The sequence below is a fragment of the Tamandua tetradactyla genome, chromosome 3 (assembly GCF_023851605.1).
Source record: "Tamandua tetradactyla isolate mTamTet1 chromosome 3, mTamTet1.pri, whole genome shotgun sequence".
Taxonomy (NCBI): domain Eukaryota; kingdom Metazoa; phylum Chordata; class Mammalia; order Pilosa; family Myrmecophagidae; genus Tamandua; species Tamandua tetradactyla.
Window position 1 is genome coordinate 129,792,771 of NC_135329.1, and position 22,292 is coordinate 129,815,062.

A 22,292-nucleotide genomic window follows, 5' to 3' on the forward strand; every position below is an offset into this window, starting at 1 on the left:
AGCACAGAAATACATCCTGGATGTCAAAAAAACAGAATTACAGCATTAAGTTTTAAATTCCACCCAAAAACACTAAGAAATAATAACAATACCAGCTAACATTACTTGCCTATATCTCTGCTAAATAATTTCTATACTATTTATTTAGTCCTAAATTCCAAAAAAAAAACAAGGTATTACTGGAATGTCTAAAATTTTTTAGGAAAAATTCTATTAATTCTGAGCTTAAAAAAAAAAAAACTTCAAGGACATTCCATCTTCTGAGACCACCATCAAATGCAATGAAAAGGAACTCATCCAATGGATAAAGCAAAATCAACACTAGTGATCTTTAAGGGCACTGTACTGGGAAGACGAAATTTGGCATAATGACTAAGAGTCCACATACTGGAATAGCAAGCAATAAGACTGAAAAAGTAGAATAGAACAAAACTAGAAAACGCCCTGAGTACTTACTTGTCCAAGCAATTCAGACAACCTTGTAGGCAACAGATTGTTAGACATGCAGGTAATAAAACAGGTTCACCTGCTCCTCAAAATAATTTGTGGAGGAAGAAGCCAAATGTGAAGAACAGTTAGGAACTCACTGAATCCAAGCAAGAAGAATGGAAATTACGGACGGAGACATGCAGACTTTGGGAAATGTAAGCTCACCTCACACAGCCCCTCATTTGAGTAATGGTGATTCAAATGAAGACACAATAAGATCTGGTAACTGATTAGACCTGAGGGTAGGAATTTAGGTTTAGGAAAAAATAATAGAAGATTTTGAGATTTTGAGCTTTGAACTCAAGTGACCAGGAGAATAACAGAACTACTGTAAAGAGAGACAAAATAAAATACTTTGAGAGCTACTGAAACAATATAAAACCTCAAAATATTCCCTAAATTATAGCAGCATTATTCACAATAACCAAAAGGTAGAAATTATCCCATGAATCAACATTTGAAAGGATAAACAAAATGTAGTATATCCAGGTAATGGAATATTATTCAGTCATGAAAAAGAACGAGGTTCTGCTACATGATACAACATGGATGACCCTTGGAAATATTATATTCAGTGAAAGAAGCCAGACAAGATAAATACTGTATTGTTCCATCTATATGAAATATCTAGAATAAGCAGGTTCAGAGAGACAGAAAATAGACTGGTGGTTACCAAGGGCTGGGGACAGAAAGGAATGGGGAGTTATTATCTAATAGGTACAGAGGTACTGTTGGGGTGATGAAAAAGTTTTGGAAATGGATAGTGGTGATAGTTGCATAACATTGGGAATGTAATTAATGCCACTGGAAAAGGAGAAAATTTTAAGAACAGCCAGAGGAAAAAATATGAATCACAAAGGAGCCACAGCTGAATGAAACTAATTTCTCTACAGTAACAGGCAAAACTGGTAATATATCATGCCTAAATTGGGTTTATTCCAACAAAGCAAGATTGGTTTAACATTTAAAAATCAGTAATTTACCACACTATAGGATAAAAGAGAAAAATAATAAGATCATATCAAAAGATGTACAAAAATATCATTTGATAAAATACAAGAGCCATAAAATACTACAAATTCTAAAAAATACTAGAAAGAATAGAAGAACCAATAAAGCTTACCTACCATCTGCAATGAACATAATTAATAATGAAATCTTTCCCTTTACAATGTGCCCATTTGAAGGTATTATGTACCCCAGAAAAAGACATGTTTTAATCCTGATCCAATCTTGTGGGAGTAGCCATTTCTTTTAATCCTAATTCAATATTGTTGGTTGGAATCTTTTGATTTGATTATCTCCATGGGGATGTGACACACCTAATTGTGGGTGTAAACTTTTGATTAGATGGAGCTGTGACTCCACCCATTCCAGATGGGTCTTGATTAGATTTATTAGAGTCTTTAAAAGGGGAAACATTTTGGAGAAACTTCAGAAACGACAGTGCAGAGCTGACAGGCAGAGAACAGAGACACAGATGTCCGAAGATGCTTACAGCCCAGCAGACCGCCATGAGATGTTAAGCAAGCCAGAACCTGGGAGAGAGCCAAGAGAAGCCAAGAGATGAAAGCCAGCCCTGGAGAAGCAAAGCGAGGAACCCCCACAGGAAAAGAGGCTGAAAGCAATGGAGCCCTGGAACGAGGGACCAGCAGAGGCCAGCAACACAACTTCCCAGCTGACAGAGGTGGTCCTGACCCATCAGTTTTTCTTGAGCAGTGCCTTAATTTGGACACTTTTACCTCCTCAGAACTTTAAATGTATAACTTATTAAATTCCCCTTTTTAAAAGCCATTCCATTTCTGATATATGACATCCCAGCCACATCCCAGCAGCTTGCTAACTAACACAAGGACTCAGACAAGGATACCTGTTATCACAATTGCCACTGTCCTAGAAGCATTCCCCAGTTAAGTAAGGCACAGAAAATATATGATAGGCACAAGGATTAGAAACGAAGAAGAAAACATCATTATTCATAAGTGATATGATTTTCTATATAGAAAACAGAAAAAATTCTAGATAAATCCATTTTATTTTTATATACTAAAAACAAAAAAGTTTCAAAAGACCTCTTTATAATAGCAACAAAAAAATTTAAATACTTAGAAATAAATCTAATAAAAGACATGAAGGACCTTTATACAGAAGACAACTAAGAGACTATAAAAGGAAATATTCCATATTCATGGATTATAAAACTCAGTGTCAGAAAGATGTCAATTTTCCTCAAATTAATCAGATCCAATATAATTTCAACGAAAGACCCATCAGGTTTGTGTGTTCATATATGGAGGAGGGAATTGGGGGCAACCTGATAAGCTGATTCTAAATGTATATGAAATTGTCAAGAGCCAAAAAATAAACAAGATATAAAGCCTTAGAAAGACACAGGATGGCATTATTTATTACAAGGATAGATAAATAGAAATACAGAGCAGAAAAGCAGGATGAGAAACAGCCCAACACTGTTGTCAATGATCTCCGACAACACAGCACAGCAAAATGGTGAAGAAAAAAAGGTCTTTTCAATAAATTTTTCTGGGATAACTGGATACCCACAAAGAAAGAAATGAACATGGATTCATACTCCAAACCATGGATACATGATTCATGGATACATGAATCAATTTTGTGAAAAGCTAAACAATGAGGCTTTTAGACAATAATGTAGGACAGCATCTCCATGAACTCAGAGTAGGAAATATTTAACCAGAAGATAAATAAAAAGATTGAGAAACTGGACTACACTAAAATTATGAACTATGAAAAGGTAATCCACAAAGTGGTAAAAAGATATTTGCCATGCACATTATTAATAAATGGTTCATTTACAGAAAAATATTATAGAAAGAGAGACGTACACAACACAACAAATCAATTAAAAAAGATAACTGAGAGGTATGAACTGGTAGTTCATTCAAAAAGAAATACATATGGCCAATAAACTTCTAAAAATGTGCTAATTCAGTTTCAAGGAAGCACAAATTATAATCTTAATAAGATAACACTATATACCTACCAGAATGGGTAAAATGAAAAAGGCCCACAATACCAAGTAGATGATAAGATACAAAACAACACTGCTATAGGAACATTAACTGGTTTAACCACATTGGAAAACAATTTGGTGTTATCTGCCAAAACTGGAAATACAAATATTCTATGATCCAGCAATTTCATTATTTTGTATTTACCCTACAGAAATGTATGAATATGTACACTAAGACATATGCATAATTATTGTAATTTTCTCAAACTGGAAACAATCCATATGTTCACGAGCATTAAAACAGATACACTTATGGTATATCTATATAATGGAATATTACAACAGCATTAAAAATCAACAAACCACAACAATGTGGAACAATATGTATGAATATCACAAACACAATATTATATTTAAAAAAGCCATTCACAAAATATTTCATACTGTGTGATTTGCTTTAAATCAGTTAAAAAAAAGTGGGGGAGGTATTTTTTGGTATTTAAAAAAATTTTTTTTAATTAATTAAAAAGAGTGGGGGGGAGGTAACAAGTTGGTATATTTAAGAATCCATATTTAGGTTGTAACAGTAATCTGAGGAGATGTAGCCAGAAAGGTGCATTTGGAAGGAGGGGACTTTGGGTACAGAATCAGCAATGTTCTCCTTCTCGACTTGAGTGGTAGTTATACAGGTTTGTATAATCATTTATTGATCAATGATTTTATGTTTTAGGTACTTTTCTGTATTTCTGTTCTATTTCATATCAAAATGGTTTTAGGAAATTAAACTCCTTACCCTGAGACTAGCATCTGTCCATCATGGGAAAAAGCACAGGCCAGAACAGGTGCACAGTGCCCACTCAGTGAACTTTTGTATTTTAATTCAAAACCTGTAAATAACAATGTAAGAACATTTTTAGGTATCTGAATCAAAAGGGCCATTTGAACACATAATTTCAGAGTCTCTACTGAAATGACAATGAAGGAATTAATAAAGCATTTTATCAATGCACATCAATGAAGATGATTGGAAAAGGTCATCAGAAACCAGAAGGGAAGAAAGAAAGTAGATTAATCATGAGGTAGTGTGGTAGTCAGAGTCAGTTGTCAGCTTGGCCAGGTGAAGGCATCTAGTTCTGTTGCTGTGGACATGAGCCAATGGTAAGTGAACCTCATCTGTTGCTGATTACATCTGCAGCCGGCTAAGAGGCTGCCTGTTGTAATGAATGACGTTTGATTTAATTGGCTGGTGCTTAAATGAGAGAGCGCAATGCAGCACAGCCCAAGCAGCAGCTCAGCATACCTCATCTCAGCACTCACAGCTCAGTTCAGGCCTTTGGAGATGCAGAAAGGAATCACCCCAGGGAAAGTTGTTGGAACCCAGAGGCCTGGAGAGAAGGCCGGCAGAGACCATCCTGTGCCTTCCCACATAAGGAAGAACCTCAGATGAAAGTTAGCTGCCTTTCCTCTGAAGAACTAACAAAATAAATCCCCTTTTATGAAAAGCCAGTCCGTCTCTGGTGTTTTGCATTCCGGCAGCTAGCAAACTAGACCAGGTAGTGTAGAGGAGTAACAGTCCAGAGTGCCAAGAAGAAAGCTAAACTGCTCTAGAAAACCCCAAGAGATCTGGACTCTCAACAACTAGACAAAAGGAAAGGCAGAATGACACAGACTTGAAAACAAAAAAATTAGCTGAAAGTCTATATATGAGACATTTAACGTTTACCTCCAATCCCACCCACAATATGCTGCACAACAGTCAGGGGCTTACCCCCAGCAAAACATCCTAAGGAAAATACTGACTGCCTGGGAAGTTCCATTCCAAGTTCAGAGCAGCACAGACCGGTATCTTCTCAAACGCTCTGACCCACCCCCATTTTCTCCTTATCCAAAAAGAGGAGTTTGCCAACAACAACAAAAAATCCACCCACATGCACAGAACTTCAAGTCATGTTATTACTGTCTAATTTTTAGATTCGAACGGAATGCTAAGGATCACCAGAGATTTGAAGGTGACAATATCAAACAGAAAGATAAGGATATACAAAAAAAGGGTCAGAGCACAAATGATCAGGAAACAGATGGGAACTTAAAAACAAAACAAAAACCTAATTTAGTATCCTGAGAGATGTGGACAGATCCTACATTCATAAAATAAAAGGAGGACCCTATAGAAAAAAACAGAGACCAAAACAAGAATTGGCAATAAGACTGATGGGATAAAAATTCAAGAGATTAAAAATAAAAAGGAGGAATTTTTCCCCCCAAAAATAGAAAAAAGACTTGAGAATGTGGAGACCAATTGATATGGAGAATTAATTCAGAAGGACTAAAAATTAATAGTTGTAAAAAAACAGAGAGAGAAAAGTGGAAATGAAGGAGAAAAACTATTTAAAAAAATAATGTAAAGGAATACTGTATCCAAATCTGAACATGTTTCTTGACTGAAAAGGGCTACCTGAGAGAACAGTACAATGCACAGGAAAAGACCCATACATGGTCAAAAAGCAGTAACTAAAGTCAATAAATTAAAAATATAATGGTATAAGCAATGTTTACATCAACAGGAGGAACCACCAAAAGAAGTGAAAATAGAAAAAATGGAACAAAGCTACCTCTGGGGAGCAGGAATATGTGTGGTGGTGATGTTGTGAGGTCATGATCAGCAGAGAACATCCAATTATTAAATCATAGATATGTGTTACAGGCATGTAAAGTTTCATGAAAAAATATTTTTAGAATCATTTTTAGACATTCCGAGTATCTTAGATCAATTAGAACAGAAATTATATCTGGATCACAGAAAGTTTTAGAAAACCACTGAATACATACCTAAGATATGGGTAAAAGAAACCATCCAAATTTTGATCTGACAATCCTGACCACATGATGCCAATCGAAAACACTGAAGGCCTTGTTCACCACCTAAAAAATGTAAATTTGTTTTAAAAATACAAAGACTTGAAGGCACATTTAAACCAAAAATTGTGTAATTTCTTATACTGAGATCTGCTAATTTCATTCATTTAAATCATATTCATGACCAATATTAATTAATTCATAACATAAAACAATGTCAAGAATTTCTTCTAAGGTATTACACAAAGGATTATACTGTTAGCATCTTTAAGTTCCTACAAAAAAAGCCCCTTTTTATTTACCTTCTGCTAAAGATAGAACTCAAGGCTGCAAGGGTCAATTTTGAGCTACCAAGGCCAAAGCATCCTCCAATCCAATTTTTCTTTTTTCACATTTTTTATTATGAAATACAACACATATTATAAAAAAACAAATTTCAAAGTACATTTTAACAGCTAGTCATAGAGCAGATTTCAAAGTTTGGTATGGGGTTACAGTTCCACAATTTCAGATTCTTCCCTTTAGCTGCTACACTGGAGACTAAAAAGAAAAATCTATATAATGATTCTGTAATCATACTCATTTTTTAAATCCTAACTTCTCTAACTCCTCCTCCTCCTTTGATTCTTCTCCCAATCTTTAGGGAAATTTGGGTTATGCCCATTCTAACTTTTTTCATGTTGAACAGGGGTGTAGACAATATTAGATAGGGGGATGGAACTGGTCGATGTTCTTGGAGACTGGAAACCCTCAGTTTTAGGATTTATCTGTCCTAAGAATCATCTGAAGGATTTAGGTCTCTGAGAAGTAAACTTACTACATGAAACCTTTGTAAGATCTCAGAGCCCTGGTTGTTTTTTAGGGTTAACAGGAATGATTTTGGTTGGGGTTTGGCAAACTGCAGCAATTAGCAACATCTAGCTGAAGGCTGCATAAGCATAGCCTCCAGAATAGCCTCTTGACTCTATTCGAACTTTCTTAACCACTGATATCTTATTTTGTTACATTTATTAACAAAGTAAATGCTACATGGCATTGTTATCCCATGGTGCCAGGGTCAGGCACACCCTGGACATCATGTCCTACATACTGGGGAGGGAAATGATTTTACTTGCAGAGTTGGACTTAGAGAGGCCACATCTGAGCAACAAAAGAGGTTCTCTGGAAGTTAGGCTTAGCTTGTCCACTACAGAAATAAGTTTCATAAGAGAAAGGGCTTAGCCTATTAACTTGACGAATGAATATCGGGGGTTTCCCAGGTGGGAAAGTTTACTAGTTTCAAATTTTTTCTCCAGTCCCTCAAGTGACTTTGCCAATACTTTTTAATTATCTGCCCAACATACTCTGGGATGTATCCGGGTATTATACTAAGCTATACAGAATTACAAACCCTGTTTCCATTCTGGGTTCCATGTATTTTGGTTATTTAAATGAACTATCCAGACAGGTTGAGTTAGATTGTGTGCTACAGAAAATTTAGATTTTGGACAAAATAAAGCTCTTTTCCTTTCATCTCATACAGTAAGTGAAGTTCTAAAATACAGACACTGTCATCCTTTACCCTGTATTTTGATTTACCATAGTCCCTCAAACCCCATTTTAGAATCTCTGAGGTGGGCACTGATGGAGAAGTTTAGGAGGAAAAGTCAGGTATAAGTGTTAAATGCTTAATTATTTCAACTTAACTTCTTCAGGCTAAATCAGTTTCTTAAAAGCTTGATACATAATTCACAAGGAATACTAATGGGAGGCTTATTTTTCATTTAATTTAAACAAACAAAGGCTGTATATACCCAAATATAAACCCAACTATATAAACCCAAAATAATGTCAATTCAGTCCATTTGGTAGAAAAAAATCATACAAATTAGGGGCAAGTTAAACATGGCATCACATAATACTACTTGTCATGATTACTTAGATCATTTCAGTGTATCATTATATAGTCACTAGGTATCTGCATTATCTGCAAGTATGTAAGTACTTATTGGTATAAACAACTTGATTTTATGTAAGTCCCACCTAATAACAAAGACACCGTTACATCAAAAGGTGTTTTGGCCTACATATTTAGTAAAATACAATTAAGAAGCCTATTATTCATCTTAAGACTGCAGTTTGGTTTTGCAAATATTCAGTAAATGGGATTTAATTTATAAACGTAGGTATGTAAAATAAGCTTTTCTATGGACTCCTTCTGTCTCCTTGAAAGCACAAATATAGTCTAATATGCAAAAATTAACTTCCATTTCATTGAAACTTTTTCTAATTCCATGAGACTTCCACATTTCAATAGCATTTTTGTTTTTGTAGAACACACTGAGCCAGAGTGAATCCTTTCTTAGAGAAACCCTGAATGATGAAAGCAATTCCTGATAATCACTAAGACTTTAAGTGGCTGATAAAATATTTAAGTACTAGCTCTGACTAGGAAAACTATTTTTTAAATCATTTCCTAACTAAATAGATTCTTTAAAGTTAATTCTTCAGTTGAAGTAGTGAGAATTCAGCTAAGAAATGGAAAATCATGGAGCTTAAAATATGTGCTTATGTTCAATATCTAAATACTTAGAAATATAATTTTCTTCAGGAAAAATATTAAATTATACTAACCTAACCTAAACTTTAGTTTATCATTTAAAAACCAGAATTGATCATTTATTCTCAGGTACAAATGAGATTTTTTAAAACATGTTATTTATTTTTACATATTTGGGCTAAATGCACAAAGACAGAAGGAAGTCAACATGTCAAATGTTTACAGATAGTAACAAATACCATTTAAACAATGACAAAGGGAAATTATATACTTTATATTTTAAGAAAATATAGCAATTATGCAAAATTCTTGTGGCAATAGTTTTTAAAGAAAATAATCTGTTTCAGGAAATTTACATATAAGGTAATATCTATTTCAACAGAAGTACTAAAAAATTAAAGGGGCACAGGTTAAAATTATATTGAGAATGGGTGGGCCATGGTGGCTCAGCAGGCAAAGTTCTCGCCTGCCATGCCAGAGACCCAAGTTTGATTCCCGGTACCTGCCAATGCAAAAAATACACACACACACACACACACACACACACACACACACACACACACAGAAAAGTGAACGTCATCAAAATTAAAAACTTGTTCAAAGACATTATCAACAGAGTCAAAAGACAACCTAGAATGGGAGACTATACTTGCAAATCACATATGATAAAGGGTTTAGCATCCAGAATATATAAAGAACTCTTACAATTCAACAGCAAAAAAAGACAACCCAATTCAAAAAAAAAAAACAAGCAAAGGATATGAACAGATATTTCTCCAAAGACATACGACGACCAAGCATATGAAAAGATGTTAAACATCATTAGCCATTTGGAAAATGCAAATCAAAACCACAAGGATACACTACATCATACCCACTAGCACAGCTATATATTATCAAAAAAATTAATAAATAAACCAGAAAATAACAAGCTCTGACTAGGATGTGAAGAAGTAGGAACCCTCATACACCATTAGTGGTAAAGTGCTACAGCCGCTACTAGAAAACATTTTGGCAATTCCTCAGGAAGGTAAACAGAATTATCATATGACCCAGCAATTCCACATCTATGTATATACCCCCAGAGAATTGAAAACAGGGATTCAAACAGGTATTTGTACACCAGTGTTCATAGCAGCATTATTCACAATCACCAACAGGTAGAAACAACCCAAGTGCCCATCAACTGATGAAAGTATAAACAAAATGTGGTATATACATACAATGGAACCTTACTCATCTATAAAAGCAATGAAGTTCTGATATATCTACAACATGGATGAACCCTGAAAATATTATATTGAGTGAAATAAGCCAGACACAAAAAGACATTCTATGAATCCACTTATATGATATATCTAGAACAAGCAAATTCACAGATAAAGTAAATTAGAGATTACCAAATGCCAGGGATAGTAAGGAATGGAGAGTTATTACTTAATAGGTACATAGTTTCGATTTGGGGTGATGGAGAAGTTTTGGAAATGGACGATGATGATGGTAGCGCAACACTGTGAATGTAATTAAGAACACTGAATTAGGGCAGGCCACTGTGGCTCAGCAGGTAAGAATGCTTGCCTGTCAAGCCCGAGGACCTGGGTTCGGTTCCTGGTGCCTGCCCATGTGAAATAAAAAGAACACTGAATTATATGCATTAAAACAGGAAGTTTTGTGGTATGTGTATTACACAAACTTTTTTGGTTTTTTTTAATTATACAGAGATTAAAAGTGGCTTTGAAATATGTTCTAAAGACAAGGCAGGGATCTGGGCATTACACGTATTTCATCAGAATCTCACCTAGATTTCTCCACCTGGATTAATGAACCTTTAGAGGTCCTATCAGCTACCCATACCCTTAGTTTACTCTATCAACTAATGCAATAACAGCGTTAATTGAAAATCCATTTTCAGATCATTTAAATAAAAAAAGAAACCTAAATCTCTCTACATTACACAATTGTTCAAAGATTCATAGAAGATCTGGAGAAAGTGCCACAGAAATGGAAAAAATGGTTCATGTCTGCAACAAGCTGGTCTTAGAATAAAGCAACACAAAACAATACATTAAAAGAACACCACAATTAAATTAGGTGTTGAGGTTAATAAAAGAGCTCATGACACAGGAATTCCATATCTAGGTATATACCCAAAGAACTGAAAAGAGGGACTCTAACAGATTCTTATCTAGTGTTCACAGCATAATTCACATAGCCAACAGATAGAAATAACCCAAGTGTCCATCAGTAGATGACTGAATAAATAAATTGTGGTACTGTATAGATACAATAAACATTATTCAGTCCTAAAAAGGAATGAAGTCCAAATACATGCTACAACATGGATGAACCTTGACTGAGAATGCAATGCTAAGTGAAATCAGCCAAACACACAAGACTTTGATCAAGCTCCTGTCTGGTATGATGAAAAAGTTTTGGAAATAGCGACAACAGTTGCACAACATTACGACCGTACTTAATGCCACTGAATTGTACACTTAGAAGTGGATAAAATGGTAAATTTTAAGTTATCTTTTACCTCAATAAAAAAAAAAAACAATTATGTTGTCAAACTTTCAATTTTATAAATTTAGCTTTTGAAAGATTAAATTAGCAAATGGAAAAATATAGTTTTTGTTTCCAATTTTTAAGTTTCACACTTCTATTTGAATATTAATACAGGTGTGTATTGAAAAATCACAATCAAGAGTAAAACCAACAGGGTTAAGCTGTCCAAATTACGATATTCAAGGAAGCTTGATTTATTATACCAAGTGGAGTCATCCCCTAAATATTCTAATGAATCTGATTTTCCCATATAATTATTTCTTCATAATTGCATTTTGATCAAAAATGATAGAGAAGGATGGCTCTTTAAAAGGCATGAATTTAAAGGGCTCCTTATTTTAGTTGTGGTGAAATGAAAATGAATAAAAGAATGAAAAGTCATATACAAATTATGAATAAGAATCACTAGGGCCTTAAAGAGTAAAATAACTAACCAGAAACTGGCTGTGAGGAAAAATCGCAGCAGGTAATTCCAAGATCATGTGCTTTTTCACTATGCAGGCACCTCATTTTATCATCCCACACTGTTAAATCTCCACATGAAGAGCCAGTGACAAAGAGGCTTCCATTAGGAGAAAATGCGCAAGCAACCAAGGAGCCATCCTCAACACTACCACATCTGAAATGAAAGGCACAAAACAGAGGGGGTTGTCATTTCAGAGCATCTTTTACTTTGCATTATAGTCTTTAAGAGTAGCTTGATACAGTTAAAAAAAAAAAAAGGTATCATGGAACTAGAGAGAACGGGCAATAGATGCCTACAGAAATAGAATATTTAGGTGCTATAAACTGAGATATGCTTTCTAAAAGTAAGGGTGGGTTTAAGCATTATCTTTGCTAATGTATTCAAGCCTAAACTATTGAGGTCCAAATCAAAGTCCACATTATTTCCTATTTTTACATATACCAAGTCATAAGTAGAATTAAAACTTAGCAAAAAAAAAAAAAAGCAGCAATGACAGTATCAACTACACCCATATGTTTAAAACACAAAATGAAGCTTTTTATTAAAAATGCTATTGGGGTCAAAAGTACTTTCAACCTTTGCATTAAAATGAAGATGAGAAGTAGACCTTTTACTTCATTTTCAAATACATTTATTTATTTATGAAAATGCTGTGAAGCAAGTTAAATTATTTTGGGAAGATAGAGAAGCACTGGGGTGACAATATGATTATTTTTTTCAACTAGGAAAAATAAACTGTAAAAAAATCCCAAAATTAAGTGTCCCAGCCAGTGGCTCAATTTACTGTAGTGCATCATTTTAAATTATTAATTACAATATAAACTAGGGAGTTTTATTATAGAGACAGATCTCATCATCTGATAAGTGAAACAGAAGATTCCTGAGCTGACAGTTGTATTTCATTGATATAAAATAACTTACAGGCATCTTATTCTTCCTGTGCTTTCTCTTTACACTAAGTGCTTATTAATGCCACTTAAAACATATTACCTTCTTCAACCCAAGACCTAACCCTAAATGAGCATCTTTGTTGACCAGCTGGTATCTGTGCTCTACCGAATGATGCTAAGGGTAGAGAGGGAGGTATTGTAGAATATTTTAAATCAGTAATATTTTAAAGGTTATGGTTTTAATGTAAAATAATTTATAACATAACATTACCACTTTAAATTAATAGGTGCATTTTATCCAAAAATAAGTTTTCAGTTTTTTTTTTTTTTTTTTTTTTTTTTTTGATAACAATGCAACACGATACCACTTACAAAGTTTTTTCCTTCTGGGCTAGGTCATTCACCCAGTGAGAAGCCTAGTCAGGGAAACAGCTTATCTCTTAGGGGAGACTTCCCCATCATTACTTTATTACTGAAAACACTTGAGCCATAATTACCGCACCTTATTCATAAGACTGTTTTCTTTACCTCACTCTTACAGTAAAAATTTATAAAAAAGTGTAAAAAGATTAAACCTTATTTAAAAAAGAAAAATTGAAAATGTAAAATTTTAAAGCCAAGTAAACTTATAAACAAGTAAAACATTAAACATCTGTTGTTTTTTGACCTTCAGAAGACAGGTGAAAACATTTCCTCCTGATATCTGAAAACTGTCTGCTTCCTAAATTCATCAAAATATTCTGTTTTCTTCTATATTTGGCGGGGGTGGGGGTGGGATCTGGAGAGAACCTTGTCAACAGGACTGAAACAGGAAGGGTTTAAATATTCATACCTATATAGCTTGTATGACTGTGCATTCCACAAAACAACAGTTCCATCAGCTGCCCCTGATGCCAAACAAGTGGAGTCTGGGGAAAACCTGCAAACCCGCACAGGGCTACCACTGGGTTGTTCCATCACTGCCAGAGTCTGTCCATTTTGAGTATTCCATAGGACAGTGGTACCATCTGTTGAACATGAAGCCAAAATATGTCCTGAAGGGGAGAAACAGCAGCAGTGAACAGCATATGTGTGAAACTTCAATGGAGAGTGTGGCAATTCAGTGAAGCCACTTAAGGAGTACAGGCGAATTGTTTTGTCCAAGGAGCAAGTAGCCAAGAGGGAAGAGGAGAAGGCACAGCAGTTGACATCATCACCATGATCGGCTAATGTGTGAATTAGTTTCACCATGTTCTTTGAGTAAAATGGCCTGCAATTTTTAAGAAGATAAAGGTTACTTCATTCCATGATTCAGATAAATGTGACTCATATCCATAAGAAAGAACCAAAACCAATTAAAGAATTTGCTCAATGCCAGTGCCTTCATTATATGTAAAGGAAGATCTATCATAAGTGCAGGTTAAAGATAACTTGGAAAGACAAACATTTATAAGACCACAACCTCTGATGATGATCACAGCTACCACTGTCATGTGAATAAAGTTTCACAACTGCTGCAAAAGAACCCTGTCAAATAACTTCAACCTGATTAGATGCTGAAAAGACAAAGCTTCGGGTAATTATTTGCACCTTGGAAGCCTTTTCCATAACTGGCTAATTCTCAACATTGCTTTGTTTCTGATCTGCTGATCTCAAGTCAAAGAAGTTTTTTACTAAACTGTTTCAGCTGCCCCTTGCTCCGCCTTTAAGATGTAACTAGAGGGTTCCCTTGTAAAACTAATGAAAGATATCACTCAACATTTAAGTGGCAGTGTTGAAAGCTATTATATCATGGTTTGTCATCCTGTCTGATAAAAGAATGTTGATAGACAATAGTTAAGAAGAATCAACTTGGAATAAAGGAATCAAGAGAAGAAAAATAAGAGAAAGAGCACACCCCTCCAAAAAAAAAAAAAAAAGATTTACCCAGATGAAAGTCAAGAACAAATTTACAAACTTAGAATAAAATCCAAATCCTCCCCCTAGCTTATAAACCCTGCATGTTCTGCCTGCCTAATTTTCGGACTTCAACTCCTACCACTCTCCTGTATCCCTTGCCAGCCTCCCTGAACAGTGATTCCAGTCTTGGATCTTCAGAGAGTTGTTTTCTTGAGTTGGAATTCCTTTTCCTCTGACTTTTGGAATGGCTGGTTCCTATCTCTCATTCAGATCTCAATTTTAGTGTCCTTCTTCAAGTTTCCCAATTTAAAGGAGCTACTACTCTGTCACTCTCTAGGCTAGCACACCATCCCATTTTAGATCTCAGTATAGCAATTACCATTCCATCCCATATATTCATGTATTTATTTAGTGGTCCCCCTCCCCCCACCAGAATGTAAGTTCCCGATAAGCAGAGACCTTGACCTCCCTGCTCACTTCTCTATCCACAGCACATAAAATAGTGTCAGGCACCTAATATGCTCAAACATTTAATTAAAAATCTTTTTTCTAAATCCAACTGAGCTCTAGCCTTTAAATATTATGCATGGAATGCAATATGAAATTATTAGAAAATTAAAAACAAATATATATCCGGCTGTGGAAAAATGGTGTAGGAGGCAATAATCAGACCCGAAGGATAAGGTACAACCCAGGCTTGAAAAAAATTAATCACTTTTTGTCCTAATCTTGCTTATTTAAAGAAATCTCTAAAATCAAAATGATGGAGTTTTCATCTTACCCCCAAAGTTCAGCCTCTTTATTTTTTAATACGCCCCAATAAAAACAAAACAAACCCAAAACCAAACAAGAATTCTTCTGGGAGATTATCTTCTGTATCACCGCACTGAAAACAATCAAGATCACGTGGTGATTTCTGAAACATTCCCAAATCCCTACTGACCAAGTAAGTGCTCATAAGTAATTTTCAAATAAAATTATTTCCCCTTTACTTTGACCTCCACACCCGGGGACACTCGGCTTCCACTGCACTTCGAGGTCTCTCAAGGCGGAGGAAAGAGACCGCAATCAGCTTAGAATCTGTTTTGAAAAGCGATCTCAAGCCTACCCCCACCTGCCCCCGGGGGTGACATCCAGGCAGGCCTCCGCGCTCACATCAAACGCTGCAGCCCGCCTAAACCGGCTCAACTCGCCCAGTGGCAAGACACGCAGCCCATCCACTCCAAATCAAACCCGAAATGCGCCAACACTCTTCCAAAATAAAGCCTGCCACTTACTGCCCCCCGCACACAAAGACCAAGAATTTGTCCAATTCCGAGAAGCCTGCCCGGCCTCTGCAGACTGGGTGACTCGAGGTAGGAGCGCGGCCTCGGACGCCTGGCGCTCATCCCGAGGCGCCGAACCTTCCAGGGCGCGAGGACCAGCGTCAGCCGGGGTCCAGCTTGGTCCCGGAAGTCGGCAGGCGCCGCCCCACTCCCAGTCTGAGTCCAAGCAAACCGGTCGTCGCGCCCGTCACGGTCTCGGCAGGTCCCTGTCTTGACCCTGTCTCGGAATCAGATTCCGAGAAACCGAGGGTTCCAACTCCCAGAGCTCCGCGGGCTGAGGGAGACAGCAGTCGGAACGCTGCCCCGTACACACCAGCCGCGTTCCCCCACCTGCCGCTTAAACTGTCCAGTGGGCTCGACCCCGTCCGCCCCGAGGACTCTAGCTGCGCGCGGGATCCGCCCTCAGGTGCCCACGAGCAGCGCCAGTCACGTGACGCGCAAAGAAACCCGCCGGCACCCCGCGGGGTAAAACCTGGGGCGTAGCGAACAGGCCCCGCCCCGTCAGGGCGCAGTGGGTGCCGCGGCGCATGCGCGCCCTTTAGCCCCGGATTAGGAGGTCTGTGAGTTAGGGCTCCACGATTAAGATGAGTCCAGACAGGGAAAAAGCCTTTAGTTGTCCTTTTTCCCTCGCTTGAGGAAGGTGAGATCCCGGGTCTCGGGAGTGCATGTGACACTGAAATGTGGTTTTTAAAAGGGGATTATATAAATTGTCCGATTATCCCAGTTTAAAGTTTTTGAATCTCCTTCTACCGAACTTCTCCAACCTGCATTTTCTTTTGCTTTCCTCTGACCTCTCTGACTGGTCTTCTCTGCTTAGGTAACTGCCTTCAGCAGTCTATAACTTGGTGTCTTCTCTCTTCACCTCTTTCCAGGCCAGGCTGCTAACCCCTGGACTCCATCCAGTCCTGAGGTTCCCTCTGCCTATAGGACCGTCGTATCCCCTGAACCTGATGTGCGTTTCTCCCACCCTTTCAGAGTGAGGCTCTCAGGTGAACCTTGGTTTCCAAGTGTGAATGATTACAACGGGCCCTGGCACCCCTTCTAAGATAAAAAAAATTTTTTAAACAAGTGCAGTACATTTATAGCATTACGTCCAGATGAAAATCAAAGATACAGCTAGCTTTTGTTTTTGATCCCTACAACTTTGAAATTTTCTTTAATGAGGAAATAAAAAAAATTAGCCTGAGGAAAGCAAAGTCATATATTTGTGGAGTAATAACCTGGAATGCTCAAATGTAAAGATGAAATTGAGCTCTTTGGAAGTAATTTATAGTGAAAATGCCTAAGGTAAAAGTGGGAGATCAAAATTCATTATTTTGATCTAATAATGGAGGAGAAAAGGCCCAAAAGGACGTTTTAGGGACATGAAAAAAATTGTAATATAGACCGAAAACTTCATATCAATGTTGGAACTTGATCACTGTATTTAAGGTTACATAAGTAAATGTCCTTATACTTAGGAAAGTGTATGAAAACAGTATGTGTTCAAGGAGCATGAAAATTGAAACATAGATTAGATATAGATAGTTGGATAGAGAGAATGACAGCAAATGAGGCAAAATGTTAAAATTGGTGGATCTGGCATGTTGGAGTTTGCTGTATTGATTTTGTATAATTTTTACAACTGTCCTGTTTGAGATTATTTCAAAATAAAATGTTTAATAAAAAAAAAAAACTCCCTCTAAGTGTTTGGTTTTTTTTTAAATGTTATCAGGTTCAGCATATATGAGCACTTTTTTGCATGTATATTATACTTCAGTTAGGAGTTGTTTGGGGGTGCAAGGGTAGGTCAGTGGTAGAATTCTCACCTGCCATGTGGGAGACCTGGGTTTGATTCCTGGCCCATGCACTTCCCCCATGACAAACAAACAAATGCAAAAACAGAACAAAAATTCAACAAATGGTGCTGCAATAACGAGATACCCACATGGAAAAGAATGAAATGTGACCCCGCCACACAGCATACCAAAAAAAAAAAAAAAAAAAAGTTGTTTAAAATATCCATGTAATGGCTCAGGGATTTTCTCATCTGATGCAATCCTTTCTACACATTTGCTATTTTCCACAGAGCCACCTCCGCATGGAGAACTGAGGATCTGGGAAGCTGAAATTCTATCTGGGAGCATGATGGGGTATCTTCTAAATTATGGAGCAATCTGAATTCCTAGTAAATAAACTTTGCACCCCCTAACTGGGCATCTTCCATTAAACTACACATAGTCTTAGTGTGCCAGTCAAGTCAGGAGAGTTAAACAGAGTTCTTTAAAAAGAGTTGGTTTCTCATATGGATAAAGGAAAGATTCAAGGATGGCCAAACAAAGAAATACAGGGTCAGAGTGAGGATGGCATACTGTGGGCACAGTGAGAGAACTGCGTGGCTGGAGAAAACGTACATGTGACTGAAAGTAAGAACACAGCAAAGAAACATGACAACGTGTTTGGAAGAAAATTTGCAGTTCCAGCTGTGCCTTTTTTTTTCTGTATGGTACAAGAAACACTTTTTTTGTTTATGGATTTTTAAATTCAAAGTTCCTGGAATTTTTCTTCTTTTTCTTATTTCTTTTGTCTCATTTTCTCAAATTTTTATTTGCAGATATTTTATTGTTTATTATTATGCTTTTCTTCAAGAGAATTCAAAGTGTTATAAATGCATTTTTGGTTCCAGATTCTGTGTTTTTTATGACATAAGAAAATATTACATTGTCTAACCAAATTCACTTAAAAATAGACCAACTTACAAAATTAACAAATTACCCTTTCAATTCACTGCCTGTTGTAGTCTAGGCTGCAATTGTTTGATGATCTCCATGTTTGCCATCGTATAACATCCTGCCAATTAATGGACTGAACAAAATTAGATCTCTTTTTAACCTAATTATGTGATATTAATATTTCTCCCTCTTTTCATTAATTACTTTCAAATGAGTTGACTAATTTTGATACAATTTGTTGTGACCCTAAAGGAAATCAAGATGGTCCTTTATTCTAATTTCTGTTTTTTAACTTGAAGAGACAAGGGCTATTGCCATATTTTTAAAAATATAATAAAATGTGATTTCTAATGTGGGAGATTGTATTTTTTCAAAAATAACTACAATAATGTTTCCCATCCTGCATGGTTTTCCAGAACCTTGCCACTCTCCCATCAAGAAGTATGGTTCATGTCCCTTCCTCTTCACCCTGGATAGGCCACTGTGACTGCCTCACCTAATAGAGTATACCCTATGGCTTCCAAGTCAAGGTCACAAAAGGTGATACAGCTCTTGGGTCACTCATCCTTGGGCCCCAGCCCCTCCAAGCCGTGAGGAAGCTCGGGCCACATACCGGGGCTCACGAGGAGAGGAACCAAGGCCTTCATTTCTCAAACCAGGCTGAGTTGCCAGCCAGAAGCCAGTGTCTTGAGAGAGAACCTTCTGGGAAGCAGATCCTCCAACTCTTTTCCTATCTATTAATAATAGATTATTAATAATAACCAAATTGCAGATGGTTGTTGTTTTAAGCCACTAAATTTTGGGGTGCTGGGTTATGTAGCAATTTACCACCAAAACGATTGGATAACTGCGAGAGAAATTTAACTGTTGTGACAGAAGGCTTGAATTGACATAGTTTAGAATTTCCTCATCACTCCTGTCTATTAATAATAGAGAATGTCATCACACAGCACAATATCTTTTTGCTTAATATAGGATATTTTAAACTCAAACTCGCTATAGTTATTTTAGACCCAAAATTCAAAACCTACTCTAGGGGGCAGTTATAATACAACCTAATTTGATTATTTTCATTTCAAGATAATATCACTTTGACTTTGGGGCAATTTCTACTTCAGCTTCTCCTCTTGAACACCATATTAATTTATTGGCCTCACCATCTATATGCATTCATCCAGATCAGAAAGTTAGGAATCACCCCTTTTTCCCTTAGGTCCAGTGAGTAACCCAGTCTAAATTCTATATTACTCTCAAATCAGCCCCCCCCCCCCTTTTCATTTCCACTGCTACTGCCCAAGTTCAGCCCTCCATCACTACTTCTCTAAACTGCTACAATAGCCACTGAACTGATTTTTCTATTCTCTGTTGTCCCCCCCACCCCATCCCATGCCCCCCAGTGGATCTAGCATATCCCATATTGCTGATGGAGTGATGTTATGAAAAATAAAACTAATCATGGGGTTTGCATCCTTCAACCCTTCAATTGTTGCTTATAGCTGGAATGGGAGTGTGGTATAGGGACAAAAGCATGCATTTGGGGTCTATGACCTAGACTCTGTCCTATTTATGAGGTCAAGAATCTTAGGGGAATTTTTGGTTGTTGTGGTTTACTTCTTTGTTTTAATAAATTTGAGTCTTGGGTTGCGTATCTGTAAAATGAGAATGAAAATACCTTGCAGAGCTGTTATGATAATTAGAGAGGATTCAAAAGCACTTTCCAAAGAGTGTTTCAAATCAGTTTTGTGGTGTGTTATAGATGTTGGATGAAAAAGAATTGTGATCAAGTAAATTTGGATATGCCAAGGTAAATAAAGTTAAACAGGTTTCTTTACTGAAAAACCCCATAGATTCTGCTTTGATAATGTCCTTAACGATCCTGTTATAGGGGCAACACTATATACAGTTTTTTCCAAACTTAATTTGATCCTGAGATCTATTTTTTCGTGAGCATCTCATAGGGTTCCATGGGACCCACTTTTGAGAACTTGTGTCCTTAAAACAAGTTCTCAATAAACTTGCTTTGCACAAATAGGAACTCAATAAATAGTAGCTGATTAAATTATAATCTCTCTAGCATGGTATAAAACCATTGTAATGCACACCTGTTGTTTTTTTGTGTAGAACATTCCTTTCTCTTCAGGTAACGGCAGCCAATTCTTCCTTTGGAGAACTGCCCCTTTCACATTTCATGTGGTCCTAGTAGGACAGTCAAAAATGCCCTTCCCCATTACACAACTTCCCAGAGTTAAGAATAGTCCAGAAATTTCTTCCCAGAATTTAAGTCTTTAAGTGATTGCACAAGATTTGAAGGTGATAGAAGTTGAATTATTCCTAAGGCAGGGCCTTAAAGACACTCAGCTCAAGTTCCTGCTGCTGAGATCTGGAGAACTGTCCCACTTCCTGACTTTCCCAAACCCAGTTTCTCAGCTTTTGGTTAAATTTGATTGAATTGGGAGCGCTACATTACATTCTTCACATGCATTCCTTCCCCCCCACCCCCTTAAGTCAGCCAGAACTCCTTCTGAATCTGATAGAGCTACTGGTGTTCTATTCCCCAACTATCTATTCAGCTTTGCCTACAGCCTCTTTCTCTTCGTATGTGTCATTATCCTAGCTGCCACAATTCTCTGAGTCTTTTGAACTCACCGTGACCATGTGCACCTTTACCTGGAATGACTTTTCTGTTCTTTTTAATTATTACAGTCCCAATCATTTTTCAAGACTAGGATCAATGGCCACCTCCTTTGGAAAGGACTCTTCCCTGACTCCATAATAAGTAGAACTTCCTTCTTGGTATCTCTAATACATGGAACCCTTGACATTGCAATGATTTTGACTACCTCTCTGTTTTCCTCCATGCCCCTGCCTAACAACCCATGAGTTCCTTGAGAGGAGGTACTTTGTCTTGGTTATTTCTGACTGGTATGATGTTTATTGAATTGAATAAAAGAACAAAAGCTCAGCCCTGACCAAGATGCAGTGAAAAAAAGAATGTAAGTTCAGGAGTTGGGAGGCCAGAGTTTTTTGTTGCAGTCTTTCAGCAACCCCTGCGAAATAAAAGACACAGACGCGGACACCTCCTGCGGAATGAGTCACACAGACACACACAGAAGACAGACAAGATGACTGCAGCCCCGAAGAGCTCCAGCTGCTTTATTTTATATCATTTCTCATAGCTTTTTTGCTGATTATTTTCAATCTAGCCTCCTGGATATCTGGGTAGCAAAAAGGGAACATTCCAAACTTCGTGTGTGAAAGTAGGAACAAAGCAAGTCTGTTTGCATACCTGTTCCTCCCCTTCTCCCCAGATAAGGCTCACAGCTAGGAGCTTGCTGTTTGCAGCAGACCTCCTCAAGGCCAATTTGAAGCCAGTCACTCCCAATAAATTCTGCAGGTTTTCTGTTAACCCTTTGGCTCCTACAGTTTTTGTTCCATTTCATTTCCTCTTCGTGAGCCTTTAAAATCTCTGGGTTCCAGTTTAACACCAATGTGTGATCTCCAAGCGTTTTTCTTTTTTTATATATAGTTCTAAATTTCTAATTCATAGTAACTATTTCTCACATATTTCAGGTCCTTTTTTC

The 22,292-nt window shown here is 37.0% G+C and overlaps 1 protein-coding gene across 10 annotated transcripts in view; it reads right to left on the reverse strand.

Moving 5' to 3' along the window:
- WDSUB1 (WD repeat, sterile alpha motif and U-box domain containing 1) overlaps positions 1 to 16,497 on the reverse strand; it is a 53,172-nt gene extending 36,675 nt beyond the window's left edge. For 4 of the 10 annotated variants that reach the window (XR_013172783.1, XR_013172784.1, XR_013172782.1 and 1 more), the window contains exons 1-5: positions 16,331 to 16,497; positions 13,630 to 14,046; positions 11,876 to 12,060; positions 6,311 to 6,403; positions 4,275 to 4,368 (exon numbers count right to left, since the gene is read on the reverse strand). Coding sequence is in view for 7 of the 10 variants with exons in the window: in XM_077153932.1 (XP_077010047.1) it covers positions 4,275 to 4,368; positions 6,311 to 6,403; positions 11,876 to 12,060; positions 13,630 to 14,027 (770 nt within the window). In the remaining 3 variants the exon portion in view is untranslated. Of the gene's footprint in view, positions 1 to 4,274; positions 4,369 to 6,310; positions 6,404 to 11,875; positions 12,061 to 13,629; positions 14,047 to 15,952; positions 16,157 to 16,330 lie in introns of those variants that run through there. The other 6 variants (XM_077153936.1, XM_077153935.1, XM_077153937.1 and 3 more) reach the window with 6 other exon arrangements.
- Between the last annotated feature and the right edge of the window lie 5,795 nt (positions 16,498 to 22,292).